Source organism: Monodelphis domestica, chromosome 7 (genome assembly GCF_027887165.1).
Source record: "Monodelphis domestica isolate mMonDom1 chromosome 7, mMonDom1.pri, whole genome shotgun sequence".
In the NCBI taxonomy this organism is placed as follows: domain Eukaryota; kingdom Metazoa; phylum Chordata; class Mammalia; order Didelphimorphia; family Didelphidae; genus Monodelphis; species Monodelphis domestica.
The window spans coordinates 280,999,985-281,015,251 of NC_077233.1; the positions used below are offsets into that span (position 1 = coordinate 280,999,985).

Genomic DNA, 15,267 nt, shown 5'->3' on the forward strand with positions numbered 1-15,267 from the left:
CCACAGATGCCAAATCCCCAACTCAAGAAGGTTCAGTGGGCTCCACCTTGCCTATAAGAAAAAATAAAAAAATTCCTTTGTTTTGACTTTTAAAGTTCTTTACAATCTGGTTCCATCCTCTTTCCAGGTTCTGATGATATTTCCCGTTCACATACAATATTTCAAAGCGACCTATCTGATTCTTGGAGATCTCTCACCTCCTGCTTTTGTGCTTTTCTACAGGTTGTCCTTTATGTCCGAAATGATCCCCCTCCTTACCTCCATCTCACAGAATCCTGTGCTTTCTTCAAAGGTTGGCTCAAGAGGCCATAATACTCCCTTTCTGAAATGACTTTGTGTAGCACGTACCACGCATGTTTTATATATGTGTAGATTTTGTCACCACCCTCCCCAGAAGAATGTAAGCTTCTTAAAGGACAAGAACAGTTTCATTTTTGTCTTTATAGCCCTAGCAAAAGAATGTCGAGCATATTTTCAGGTATTTAATAAATACCAGTTGAATTGGTAGCTATCTATAAATTATTACAAATTAAGGAGTATAAAAGCTGATCAAGTTCAGTGTGGATGTAAACAAAATGAAATTGAGGTTGAAATCCCACTGGGAAAAATACTTTATTTTTAGACTTGGAGTGGTGAAAATTCTATTACTTAAAGTTCTTAAAAGGAGCATTGTCATTATCAGATAATTGTGAAGTGGACTTGAAAGCTGATCTAAGCCAGGAAGACCTGGGCTCCGGTTGGACCTTAAACATATATTGGGTGATCCTGGACATGTCCCTCTATCTCTTGGGTGCCTCGGCCCCAATCTGCATTGGTAGGAGTTTCTTCACTGGGAGTTCCTTAAACCAATAACAACAGCTAACATTCACAGGCAGGTACTAATTTGTTTTAGTTGTGTCTGATTCTTTGCGACCCCATTTTGAGTTTTCTTGGCAAAGATACTGGAGTGACTTGCCATTTTCTTCTCCAGTTTATTTTACAGATGAGGAAACTGAGGCAAATAGAAATTAAGTGATTTGCCTAGTGTTTGGGGTTTGAGATTTGAACTCAGGTCTTCTTAATTTTAGGTCCAGGTCTCTATCAAAAAAAGCATAGATCTCTATCAATAAAAGTTTATGATAAATATTAACGTCGTTAAAAAAAAATTCCACTGGCGTTTAGACAAAGTTAAAAATTAGACCGTTTGCCTAAATTCTACAACTTTGAAAAGTTATTATTTTTTCCAGCTAAGGTTTTGCATGGTACATGTTCCTTGGTTGTATACTATGATTATCTTCAAGTTAGCCCAACAGATTTTTCTCTGTATTAATTTTTAGATGAATACATCAAATAGGGTCCGTAGCGTGGAAAAAACAGAAGACTTCATCCTTAGACAGAGGGCACAGCTTAAAATGTTATTCAACAGCACCCCCTAATGTTCATGTGAGACATCACTATAACACCACTGAAATGACACAACTAAATAGAAACTTGAAAAACTATATGAAGTGTATCATAAAACTGATGAAAATCTAGTCCATTTATGCTCCCGGTGGACAATTTAAAGTGATATATAACTTCATTCAACTTACTAGAATGTTAGTTGGAAAAAAAACTATCTGGTAAATGCAGTGAAGAAAAATGTTCGAAATTAATGGGAAAATGAAACTTTCAGAAGTAACATGAAACATAGATGAGGCAAAGACTGATTACAGTCCTCCAGAATCAAATTCAGCAAAAAAGAAAATAATAAAAATGTTGCCATAGTTATGTACAAAGTGTTTTTGGCCCTGTATAAGTGAATATTCAGTACTGAACCACTGTGTACTTACCATTAAATAATAAGGCTAAAAAAGATCTGGATGATCTATTTATTTGAAATATTTTAAAAAAGAATAAGAGAATTTTGCAAAATCCTATGATGTCTTAAGTGGGCTTATAAATATTTAAGTCTTACAGCTATCTAAATTGCTTGTTCCACTTGCTGGATAAGTGCCAGTTATTAATAGGTTATTTAAAAAAACCTCCGTGTCACTGTGGTAATGCAGACAGAGACAGCAAAAGCTATCCCCTTCTCTGCTGCATATTAGGCTACCTCTTCTGGCCTATGCAAACAAGATGGAGGCGGCAAACTGAAATAATTTTCTTCTTCTTGTGCAGACTGCCCAGAGAAGATTGCCCAGGAGATATAATATGAGAAAGAACATCTTAAAACTAAAGCACACTGGATTTCCCTGTACAAACAAGTATAAAAAAAATCTCTTTTTATCGAAAGGAAGTCAAGAATACATTGTTTGTCATTATGAAAACAGTAGCCAAGACATTTTGCAACACTAGCAGATGGATATATTCTTTCAACTTTGTAATAACGCTTTGCATGACAAATAGTATGTTACATTTAACAGTATGTATAAAGTATAGAGTGTTTTGTAAGCAAGTGGAGAGCAGAACATCCCATTCATTTCTTTCCAACATGTTTTTGGACACAAAGTCTCTCAGTGCTGTGCTTCCTTTTTGGAGAAGTGGTTCTTACTGTCTATAGATCATCCCCATGCCTGAGATTTGCAGTAATGCAGGACCAGCTTACCATCACTGCCAAAACACTACAAAAAAGGGAAAAAAGGGAAAAGAAAAAAAGAAAAAGTAACAAAGAATTAAGCTCCACTGTACTCATAGTCTCAATGTATAATCTATTCCTCAAAACGAAATGAACACTATCAAGTGTCATATGGTAAAAATATTCTATAATATCTGTACATAGACAGACGTATGTGGGCAAAAAGATTTTGGGTAATGCAAACCTAATCTGTCAATGAATGGGTGTTTTCCTAGTGAAGTTAGTCACTTTAGACATGGACAAGGAACATATTTTTTAATCCTACTTAATGTTACTAAACCCAGCAGTAAAAAGGTATATCCTCTTCAATTACTTTTTTAGCACTGGTGATGGAATTAAATTGGAAATAGCTACATTTCTCTCCTCATTATGGTTATTATTTTAATTAGTAATAATAATCCAAACTCACATTTATTGGGTGCTTTTCTTACAACTTCGTGGGAGTATGGACATTTTATATTTTATAGATAAGGAAACAAATTCACAGAAATTTTTGCCTTGTGTGAGACCTGAAGGTCGAAACTGGGTTCGTATTTATTCCACCTCCACTATTTCCCTTCCTTACAAATACTGTTAACCTGAAATAAATATATATATATATATATAAAACATATTTATATAATATATATGCAATATATATATATAAAATATAAAAATAAAAAATAACCTGAAGCTGATAATCCTGACTAGTTGTTTCCCCTGAAACAACTAAGGAGTGATGGACAATTAGAAAAACTGTAAGGAAAAAAGTAAAAAGGGTTGGAGCTAGTTAAGATATAGTGACAACAATTAAGATGAATCAGAGATCCCAATACAAAATACCCTCCAAAAGATACATTGAGATTTGGTGAGTCTACTAAAATCCATTAAAAAGAAACAAGATAGATAAAAGAAAGAGTGAGTAGCAATTTGTATGAAGAAGGAATCCAAGGGGGAAGAGATAGAGATGATTTGGGTGAAAAATCAATGGAGGGAAAAACAGAAGTGCTACTGTCATTGAACAGATTTAAGAAATAGATGAAGAATTAATTAGGAAAGATTAGAAGCACAATATAGTAATGGTGGAAGCTATAGGTATCTGTGTCATGCTCCCCAAATCCTCCCCAAAGCAAAGCAGTTAGTAATTTCTTGCTTTGCTTGATAATTTTAGCCTTCAAGAGACAAAGGGGGAGGGAACAGCAGGCAAACGGTTCTATGCACTAAATTATCACCAAGAAAGTGAAACTAGTTGTTGAAATAGAAATGAGCAGATCCTTCAGAATTCTGACCAATACAAATGTGCAATAGAAAAGAAAGTTGGGTACAGTTTGATATGCATTTTATTATTTCAGAAGAGACGTTTTCAAAGGATTCAGAGAAAGGTTAGATTGAATCCCTTGGCCTAAATTTTTTATAGAAGTTAGTTCAAGAGGAATGAGAAGCGTTCATGAATAAAATTCAGAACATACAAAATAAACTATGATTAAGATAAAAATATGGTTATTATCTTAAGAAGCTAATATGTATACATTAAAAACTGATAGAACAATTTGTATTTTTAAAAGACATGAACAGAAACAAAGGTAAGAGAGAATAATTACAAAAGGATGGCACGGTCCTATAAGAATAAGTGTTCTATAGTGAAAAATAAGCTGGGACTAGTAAAGAAAAAAAAAAGGACCACAAAAATTTTTAAAGCTAAATTTGAGAAAAATTTTTTGAAAGAAAGAAAATACTATTGTTTATGATAGTTAACAAAAATGATGAGAGAAGGCAAAACTGTTCCACTCAATTTCCTTCTGTTAACTTTGCTGAGAATAATCTTTGGACTGGAAAAAGTAAACGGAAAATAGTTTATAATTGTAAACTAAAATAATGGGAATAGAGAGATCTTTTACCATCTTTGATGAATTCAAGACACAAGTCTTGATAGACTACATCCCACAGTATTGCAAAATTTGGCTGACTTGATTGCTGAGACTGTTTACTGATATCTGAAAGATTTCAGAGGAGAGAACAGGCACCACAGGTTTGGAGAAGGGCAAATGTTAATTTGGCTATTAAAAAAGGTAAGAGAATGTAATCTACAAACAGTATGTCAGAAAATTTTGACAAAATCCTACTTTTTGTTAATGGAATGGAGTGAGAAAATTTAGAAAAAGAAGACAATGAGCTAGTAGAGCTTCATGAAAAACAAGTTACTTTCAAGATGAAAATCATTTTTTTTTGGATAAGGTTACTAGATTTGTAAATTAGGAGTATGCCATAGACAGCTTACTTGGATTTTAGCAAAATATGTGACAAAATCTCCTAAGTGAAAGCTGTGGACAAGATGAAGACAAGGGTTAATGCTATAGAGAAACTAATTGAAAAGTAGTTGAATGGAGATATGTCATTAATGGCTCAATGTAATTTGGATATAGGTCTCTAGAGGGATTATTTTTATCAATGATTTGAATAAAATTATAGATAAATTCTTATCAAGTTTTGAGATCACAGGATTCTGACAGGTACCTTTAGAGGCCAAGAAGTTTAGAGATAATTAAGTTGGAGCCCAGGTAGGTGACAACAGGTTGTACATGGCCACATAGATAGTGTTAGTACAAAGTTAACATGTCATATGACAAAGCTAAGATTCAAAACAATGCTATTCTAAATGAAAGATAGATATGAAACCTTACATTTAGATGAAAAAAGTCAACTCCATGAGATAATAAAGGTATAGCTAGAAATTTCTAAGCCTAGAAAGCATTTATTTAAAAAAAAAAAATCTGGGGTTTTATCATACTGAAAGTTCAATATGAGTTAATATTAAGTCTTTTATCATATGAAATACAAATTAAAAAAAAAAAGAGAGATACAGTGTCCAAGAACAAACAGGACCTAGTCCTTCTATATTCTGCTCTAGTCAGATCACTGTAGGGATTTATTTAATTCTGAGAAAGATATTTTTTGGAGAACATTGCTAAGTTGGAAATTGGGAAAAGGGAAAAGGAACAGAAGTTAATGCTACAGGAGGTTTGATTGAAGGAACTGAGGATGTTTAGTTTGGAAAAGAGAATGCCTGGGGACTAGTAGAGAGAACAGCTGTCCTCCAGTATCTGAAAGGCCAAGCACATGAAAGAGTGATTAGATTTGCTCTTTTTGGACCCCAAGTCCAGAAATATAGAGAGGTAGATTCCGACTTGATATAATTAAAGCTATCCAACAGTGAAATGGGTTGTCCTGGAAGATTTTTCTCATTAGAAGTCTTCAAGCAAAGGTTGGATGGTCACTTGTTGGGTTTGTTCAACAAGAGATTAGCAGTCCATCCTAATCCTGATACACTGTGAATCTGAATATTGGTATCTTCTTGAATACAGTTCAAAGTTACACATACAAGATTATTATAATAAAAAAAAAACATTGATGTAAGCTAAGCAGAAATGTAATTTATCAACAATTTATCTTTATTCATTATGTAAAGGCTGAAATTAATTACCTCATAGAGTGTTCCAACTTCTTGGTCTGGTGAAGGAGCAAAGGACTGATTCACATATATAAACTGAGAGAAAAGAAAAAAAATCACTAATTATGCAATCTTCCTTCAAAGTTCAGCATCTTGAGTAAGCAGTGTTTCTTCTTATTCCTGATTCTTTACATCAAACCGTGCTCTGAGTCTATAATAAAAACTGTAATATTAAAAAAAATAAAACACCTACCCCAAATTCCTTTTTAATCTTTAAACTATTCCTTTCCCTTCACTAATATAATTGGTATCCTTATTCAGGCCTTTATTGCTTCTCACTGGCCTATTTTAGCAGACTTCTAATTGGTTTCTCTCCTGAATTTCATTTCATCCTGAATAATAGGTGTCAATTAGATATCCCTAAAACACAGGTCTACCATTTCCAATACCCTGCTTGGGAAGCTCCAAGGGCAACCTATTGCCTCTAGTAAATTCCTTGTTGGACTTTTTAAAGTCCTTCCCAATCTGGTTTTAATCTACTTCTGATTTATTGCACATGGGGCAGCAGGGTGGCAAAGATGACAGAACACTGAGAGCCTGGAGTCAATTTAAATCGAGTTTCAAAATTCGCTGCGTGACACATGGGCAAGTTACTTAACTGTTTGACTCAGTTTACTAACTTGTATATGGGGATAACAACAGCATCTACCTTCCAAGGTTGTTGTCAGGATCAAGTGAGATAATAACTGTAAAGTACTTAGCACAGTTTCTGGCACATGGTAAGCACTATGTAAGTATTAGCTATTATTACTATTATTATTATTACTACTTCACACACACTAAATTCAAGCCAAACTGGCCTGCTTATTGTTCTCACTCCATGATATTATGTTCCCCATCTCAGGCCTGGAACTCATTCCTTCTCTAACATATCACAGAAACCCCTAGTTTCTTTTAAAGCTTAGCTCCCTTGTTAGTTCTAACAGCGAGCCCTAGGCTGATCTCATCAGGTGCTAGTGTTAGCTTGTATATGTTGTAGTATATTAAATTTCCAATATTTATGCTGGGTCTCTTTAATATAATGTAAGACCTTCGGGGCAGGCACTATTTTTGTCTTTGGATTTCCAAAGAGACCTTGCACATTGTCTGGTACGTAGCAGGTGTATAGTGAATGCTTTATCAGCAGATGAACATTCTGATCTTTATAAGTTAACGTTCTTCTTTTTAAAACCCCCTACCTTCCATCTTAGAATCAATACTATATATTGGTTCCAAGTCGGAAGAGTAGTAAAGGTTACTAGCCCAGGAATGCAATGCTATGAAGTGCCTGAGGCCATATTTGAATGGGGCAGCTAGCTGGCTCGGCGGATAGAGTCAGGCTTGGAGACAGGAGGTCCAGGGTTCAAATTTGGCCTTAAGACAATGCCTAATTGTGTGGTCCTGGGCAAGTCAATAAATTCCAACTGACCAGCCCTTACTGCTTTTCTGCCTTATGGAAATGGTTCTTAGTGTCCATTCTAAGACAGAAGTTAAGGGTTTAAAAAAAATAATGCATCTCTCCAGTTTCATATTTTTCAGCCTAACAGTTATTTAGCCCATTTTTGCTGCTCTAACATCTTATGAATCCTATGTTAGGAAAAGACAAAGCTGATCACATACCAACTGTTCAGAAGCCACAAGTTTAAGGAACTTTTTGATGAAATCAATGAGGCCCTGAATAGTTCGGGTTCGTTCCACAGCCCACTTCTTTGTTTTCATTATCGGGGTGTCTCCAACAGCCTTTAACAGAATATCAACTGTAAAAATAATGTGAATGACAATTAAACTGAAAAAGCGAAAGAGAATGAGATATTAAGATTCAGAATACTTTAAAAAGTCACCAACTGGTTTATGTTTTATGTATTCATAAAACCTCCACTTAAGCAACTATGATGGTAAATAGTTTTAAAATTACTTTTTTCTTGTTAATGACTTTTTCTTTATCCTCCAATAATTTATAAATAATTATGGATTTGACCTTTAAAATGCAGTTGCTAGCTCTAAAAATTATGTCAATTCAAAAGCCTCTGTAAGTAACTGAAGGAAATAAATGAAGGGAAAAGGTGTCTTCCAGAGATGTTCTGCTTCACATTCATTTTACCTTGGGCCAAAAGCTGGTAGGGAAACTTGAGCTAGGCCTGGCTTGTTCTCACACTTTAGCTCATTACACTCTAGCTCAAACCAGGACTCATCCCTTAATACTTCTCCATTCTTCCTTCCACCACAATCCTCTCACTTCATTCCATCCAAAGTGCTCAAAAGATCAGCCTCCTGCTAAAGAAACCACTTAACCACCACCATAAGTTCCATGCATCTTGGAAGCAAGGATGGATTCAGAAATGGCAATAGTATTTCTGGATAGGGTGTTCCAGCACTGGGCCTTTCCCCCTCCTGCACTGTGCAAAATCTTCTTAAATCTTACTCCCTGCCATTTACTCTTTACTGGTCTTGTAGATCTGCAAACAAGATATTCTATCTCATGGCTCTGAAGATTTTCTCATAGAAAAGGTGAGTACCACTAAAATCCTACCTTCTACAGGAAGCCTTCCCCTTCCCCTCTGAATTCTAGTATCTTCCCTCTCAATTTTTTCTCATTTATCCTGTGTAAAACTTGTTGGTACATATTTGTTTACTTGTTGTCTCCCTTGTTTAGTCTGTGAGGTCCTTGAGGTAAGGGACTGTCTTTTTCTTCTTTTTGTATCTCTAGGGCCTGGCACATAGTAGGTGCTTAATACATGTTTACTGATTATCTGAAGTTATTGATAAGTTGTGGATACCAGAAGAGTTAACACACAGATGGAATGAAGAGAGTTCTCCGGGTAGAAAATATAGCAAATTATATATTTAAGAGTTTGTGTTCCCTGTGCCTGACATACAATAAACATTTAAATGATTACTGACTGACTCCCAAACAGAATTCATTCTATTTCCTCCCAATTCATCTCCTTTATAATTTGGTTGTTACAATGATACATCAGAAAAACCCAGTTTTTCATGAATGGGCAGAAGACAAATGCATTTACTATTGATACAGATCTCAAAATATCCTGTGGAACTAGATTGCAAGAGGAAAACTGGCATATACTTATGAACTATTGTATATAATTTACCCAAAACATTTATTCGGGAAAAATTAAGGACAATGCTGTAATATGTGAAATCCAAACTAATACAAAAACTATGTCAAATGAAAAGCTTCCAAAAGATATAGATCTAACAGAAGAAATTAAATTAATGTGGAAATTGGATGAGATTAATATGATCCCTGTTACTCTATGTGCTACTGGAATTGTATCAAGGGTACATTCAGTATACCTTTAGAAAATAAGCTTATATGCTAATTCTTTAATTCATATACAGAAAGCAGTTATTAGGCTCATATTGCAACAGTCTATACAGTATTAAATAGCAAAAAGAGATAAAACATAACATACTATTATATAGTTACTAGAAGTGCTAAATTTGATCAATTTTCCCTCTGAAATCTTTTCCCCCTTTTAACAGGCATCATCCTAATTCAAATCTAAATTGTTACTATTGTGCTTTCAGACTCTGTGATCTGTTTTGGGGATTTCTTGGCAAAGATACTAGAGTAGTTTGACATTTCCTTTTCCAGTTCGTTTTCCAGATGAGAAAACTGAGGCAAATATGATTAAGTGACTTGCCCAGGGTCACATAGCTAGGGAAGTATCTGAGGGCAGATCTGAATTCAGGAAGACGAATTTTCTGACTGCATGTCCAGTTCTCCAAGACTGCATTCACACAATATTTTTATCTGTTAAATCCAACCTGTTGTTTGACTAATCAATCAAGACTTGAGGCTGTGTCAGGGCAGTGTGGCAGGTGCTAGGATACAAAGAGGGAAAAACAAATAATCCAGAAGGTTATCTTCTATCAAAGGAAATGACACCTACATGTTAAATAAAACATGAAAGTACATACAAGGTGGGGCACCTAGGTAGTAGTGAATAAAGTCAGGAAGACTCATCTTTCTGAGATCAAGTTTGACCTCAGATACTTTTTAGCAGTGTGAGCCTGGGCAAGTCTGTTTGGCCTTAATTTTCTCATCTGTAAAATGGCCTGGATTAGGAAAGGGCAAACCACTCCAATATTTTTGCCAAGAAAAATATAAATGGGGTCAGGAAGTATCAGAAAAAAAAAGACTGAGCAAAATATACACGGTATTCTTTTGGGCAAAGTGGGTGTGGCACATCAGGAAAGCCTAACAGAGAAAGTAGCTTTAAGGCTTTGTTCCAAAGCCATATTTTCCCAAAGCCTTCCCTATCCTCTCAGCCTCTCATATTACTTTCGCCATATACTATCCTTAAAATCTCAGATTTCAAAGGGACCTCAGAAATTATTTAATCCAGTCCAACATGACAGGAATCTCCTATTTAGCACAGCCCCAACCAGTGGCCATCCAGGCAATACCTAAAATTCTGGCTGGTAGAGGTGTACTTGTCTCACCTACTCCCAAAACTCGCCCTTGAGGGCATGAACCACTTTTTTGTTTATTGCCATCTCCTCCGTACCACCAACAGAAAGTGGTTCAGTAATAGTTAAAATCATGTTCCTCCAGCAATGACAATAATAGTGGTGGTGGTGGAACTTGGGGAAATAAGAAAGGCAGTTGGTCTGTATCCCTCCAGCAATCTGCCCCCTAATTTTGAGCAGCTGAGTTGGCTTTTCCTCTCACTTCCTCATCAGATGCAATAAACATTTCTACTTCCCGGGTTGGACTAGCCCACCGAATAGGTCAATCTTTCCTGTTTGGTGGTCACTGCATTTTATCAGTCAACACAACGATAGAAACTGGCTCGCCCGTTTCAGGCAAAAGGAAATAAGGAAAATTACTTTTTTTCTTGGCGTCGCCAGGAGGTTCCTCTGATCCGGGGGAGACTGCGGTGGAGGGCGCCGGCTCCAATGTATTCGTATCCGGGCCCATCTCGGTGGCTCCCTCCCCTCCAACGGGGCCCCCAAGAAGGGTCATCGACGGCCGCTCGGGCTCTGCCATCTCTTTCCTCGACCTCGGCCTCCAACCACGTGCAGGAGACGGGGTGGGAGGGGCGCGTATGTGATGGGATGGGAGACCCCAGGAGAGCTGAGTGTCTTACCCCTGCAACCAGAAACATGCAGTCAACACCCACCTTCTCCCTCAAGACCTTGGGTACTACGCGAGGAGGTGGGCAGTGGTCCACAAAGGTCTGAGGTACGGGGTGAGGGGCGTGGGGGGATTGTCCCTAGCACTCTGCCGTCTGCGTCTGCGCAGGCGTACCGAAATTCGGTGTATGGTTTCATTCTTAAGAGGCAAAACTCTTCCACCACGACTCCTGTCAACACCCACCTTCTCTCTCTAACTTGGAAAGCCGACAGGCAGGAATTAACAGAGTTCGAGGTCGAGAAGGAACTAAAGGAGGAAAAGCCCTCATACCTTCCCTTCCCTGCGTCTGCGTCTGCGTCTGCGTCTGCGCCGCCGCTCCTCAAGCTCTCGCAGCCTCATTTCCTGCCCTCTGCATCTGCGCAGTTGCTCCTCGCGCTCTCGCACCTACACGCCGCCGTCGGCGCAGGCGCTCCTCTCTCTTCCAGTCCTCTGCGTCTGCGCAGGCGCTCCCCGTAGCCAGGACCAGCGCCCGCCTCGCAGCCTGTGTTACGCTAGGCGTTTCAGCTTTCCAGCTGATCCTGCCTCCTTCGGGTTCGCTCTCCCCTCCCCTCCCCTCCCTCTCCGGGAGCGCGCGGAGGGGGCGGGCGGGGAAGCGACTTGAAGGAGAAGAGGAGGACCGTGTTGGCTCCGCGTGCTCCGCCCGGGACTCAGCGCCCACCTGGCTTACCCTTCCCTCCTCCCAGACCCTTCTCCCGGCCCGGGCTCCATCATGATCAAGGCGATCCTCATCTTCAACAACCACGGGAAACCCCGGCTTTCCAAGTTTTACCAGCCCTATGTGAGTATCTCTCCAAGCCGTGCCTGCCTGCTGCTAGAAGCTTGCTGCTGCCGTCTCCTCCCGGGGAGAGCAGCAGCAGCAACCTCAGCAGTAGCAGCCCCACGCCCCTAGCCACCCCGACTTCTCCCCAAGGCCTCTCCGGTCCTCTTCTCTCCCGGTACCTGCCTTGCCCATCCACCAGCAAGCTTTCCTCAGAATGTGGGTCTTTTCCGCCCATTCCCGGCTGACCCTGAACGTGGGTCCCTTTTCCCCGCCCGGACACCTCCTGTTGCCTGGGCGCGCCTTCTTTCCTTTGCATCCTCATCCCTCTCTGCCTCCCCCATCCCGTTCCTCCTACCCCCCAGAGCCAACCTTCCTAGTGCAGTCTGACTGCATCTTATCCTTAAAGTCCCCCCCCACCCCCTCCCCGGGATATGTCACCCGGCTAAGAAGTCACTTCCTCAGCTTTCCACGGGGATGGCCCAGTCGGTGCCCGCGGCGGCGTGCGCCACGCTCGGGGTTTGGGTTTAGCCAGACATCTCTAATGTTTCGTTCATTCAGCCAGCATTTATTAAGTACCTACTGGGTGCTGGACGCCGGAGGTACGGAGATCGAGAAAGAGAAAGTTCCTGCCTTCTAGGAGCTTACCTTTCCTATTGTGGAGAGACGACACGCCCACCCAAAAGTAGATTGAAAATGGGTACAAAGTGATTTCAGGGAGCAGGGCATTAGCTATTGAGCATAGGTGGTATATCAAGCCAAGTTGAGCTTTGAAGGAATTGATAAAGCATTAATGAGGTGGATGTACCGTTGATCCACGGGAGACTGACAGCCCCGTACTAACGCCGGAGATGGAATGCTTGGTAGAGGAGATCAGCAGCAAGAAGTACAGTACTGTGCAACAAGGCCGGAAAAATAGGTTGGAGACAGACTTAAAAGCTAAATTTAGAAATTTGTGTTTTATTTGGAACTTCTTCGGCAGGGGAAGGACATAAAAACCTCTTTGCCTTGTTGAATCCCAGGTTCCTTCTGGACTGTGTGTCTGCAGTCTTCATTTCCAGAGCCTGCATTTTCTAGCGTCTCATTTTGATGTTTCTGGGCTAGTATGACTTTCAGGCCATTTCTTTTTAAAGGAAAAGAGATAATCGAGTTTATGAGGTAATAGTTTTGTTGCTGCTGTTTGTAACAAGTTTGATTAGAATTATGCTTTTCTACATGAAACCTAGATTTCAGCTTCAAGAGGGGCATTTTTGAATGGGGAAGTTTGCTCCTGTTTAGCAATCACAATGTTAGGGTGAGGCAGTTATCGAAATGGTGAGACTTTCCAGAAATAGACTATTTGAGTTTTACTTAATTTACTGTCAACCTAGTAGTTGTTGTGACTTTGGACTTTTCTCTGAACCTCAGTTTCCTCATCTGTACACAGAATTGCTGCCTTGTATCACAGAGACTAGAATAACAAGTGAGATAATGTATATAAAATCATTGTATAAATGTAAAATATTGTTATTCGTCCTTTCAGTAGGAATCTAGGGCCATTACAATGGCTGTTTTGCTGAGAGTACAAACATTGATAAAAAGTTGCTGGTTTCCTTATTTTGTATAGAGAGAAATGCATTAAAAATTAATAATACTATGGAGTTTATATATTATGAATATAGAATGTAAGTTCCTTGAGAGCGAGATTGTTTTCATTTCTACCCATATATCCACAATGCCTAGCACATACTTGGGATACAATGTTTGTTTGATTGATGAAGATCCACTTTCAGTTCTGGGAAAGGGACAAAGAGATGGACTTTTAGTAGAATATAGAGAGAAAAGAGATTGGATGACTAAAAATTTTGCTTGGAGCCAGCAATGCACTTTCAATTAAAAAAATGAAAGAGTGCCAGAGTTGACATTTCTCTGCAGTTTTTAATCCCAGGTTTTGTCAGCCATTAAAAATTAGAAGAAAAATGCTGGTTTACATAAAATGATAATGTGGTCTTTGTCAGGTAGGTGTCAGTAGAAGTGAGAAATCCTGAAGTGTTGCTTTAATTTACCCATTTCCTTTAGTGGTTTAGCCAGAGATAAGTATAATTAATTTTCTTTTTTGGTTTCAGCTTTAGAGAACAAGCAGAGTTTAAATAGAATCCCAGTTATTACTCCTTTAGTTAATTATTTCACTTTGTTCTGAAGTTCAAGAAAAATCTCAGCTTTTCCCCCCTTTGTTCTATCTGGATTAATGAAAAGCTGTTAACTCTGTATTTTCACACTCATTTGCCTAAAATATAATACTGCCCTCTGTTAAACCACCTTCATTCTTTTTCTGTTGTCCATTTGCCAATATTCATAGCCTTTAGTTGTCTTCTAAATGTTTCCTTAAGTGAATGTTTTGGAACTTAGAATCTCCAGAATTAGATTGGATCCTAGAGGTCATCTCGTGTGACATTCAACTCGGAAATTCTCTGTAGTATTTCTGTTAATAGGTGGTTATCCAGGCTGTGCCTGAGTACTCAGAGTAGTGGCGAAATCTCATTAGGATTTTTTAAAAAGTAGCTCTAATTATTAGTACAATTTCCCAATATTGAGAAGAAAATTGTCTCCTTGCAACTTTGATTAAATTCAGCCAATATCTGTTAAGCACAAACTACGTACAAGATACTGGGAATGAAAAGACCAAACCCCCCCACCCCCCCACAAACCAGGTCATAGAGTTTACACTTGACAGTAATATACAAAATAGATACAATGCATATGTAGTTATTATTCATTTGTTTCAGTCATGTTTGACTCTTCTTGACCCAATTTAGGGTTTTCTTGGCAAAGATAATAGAGTAGTTTTACATTTCCTTTTCCAGCTCATTTGACAGATGAAGACACAGAGGCAAACAGGGTTAAGTGACTTACCAGGGTCACACTGCTAGTGTTGGAGGCCAGATTTGAATTCAGGAAGATGAGTTTTCCTAACTTCAGGCATGTATGTGTGTGTAGTATACATGAGTAAATGCAAGGTAATTTGAGGGGGAAGAGAGAACTAAGAACTGAAAGGAATTTAAATTAGGAAATAATAACTGGCATTTCTAGAATTCTACCTAGTGAGGTAGCTAATACCACTACAAATATTATCCTTTACAAGGTCGTCCCTGAGCTGGGCTTTGAACGGAACCTTCGGATTCTAAGAGGAAGAGATTCGAAGGTAGTGAATTTGAGGTGTAAGAGACAGCCTGAGCAAAGGCGTGGATATGTAATGTCAGGTTTGAGGACCTGTTAATAAGGCAGTATGTCTGGAATAAGAATATGTG

At 38.6% G+C, this 15,267-nt stretch overlaps 1 protein-coding gene across 4 annotated transcripts; it reads right to left on the minus strand.

The window, feature by feature from the left end:
• Positions 1 to 593: 593 nt before the first annotated feature.
• On the minus strand, positions 594 to 11,651 carry LOC100029238 (ubiquitin-like protein ATG12). 4 transcript variants are annotated; one of them, XM_056803931.1, is made up of 5 exons: positions 11,494 to 11,641; positions 10,917 to 11,178; positions 7,683 to 7,819; positions 6,057 to 6,119; positions 594 to 1,077 (listed from the first exon to the last, which is right to left on the minus strand). In XM_056803931.1, exons 2-5 carry the CDS (start codon positions 11,074 to 11,076, stop codon positions 1,048 to 1,050), a joined length of 390 nt encoding a protein of 129 aa, XP_056659909.1. In that variant the 5' UTR covers positions 11,077 to 11,178; positions 11,494 to 11,641; the 3' UTR covers positions 594 to 1,047. The 4 variants fall into 4 exon arrangements, with proteins under 4 accessions (XP_056659909.1, XP_001379043.1, XP_007497917.1 ...); XM_001379006.4 differs by lacking the exon at positions 594 to 1,077 and adding an exon at positions 1,837 to 2,582 and having other exon boundaries at positions 11,494 to 11,651; XM_007497855.2 differs by lacking the exon at positions 594 to 1,077 and adding an exon at positions 1,837 to 2,582 and having other exon boundaries at positions 11,407 to 11,539.
• Positions 11,652 to 15,267: the final 3,616 nt, after the last annotated feature.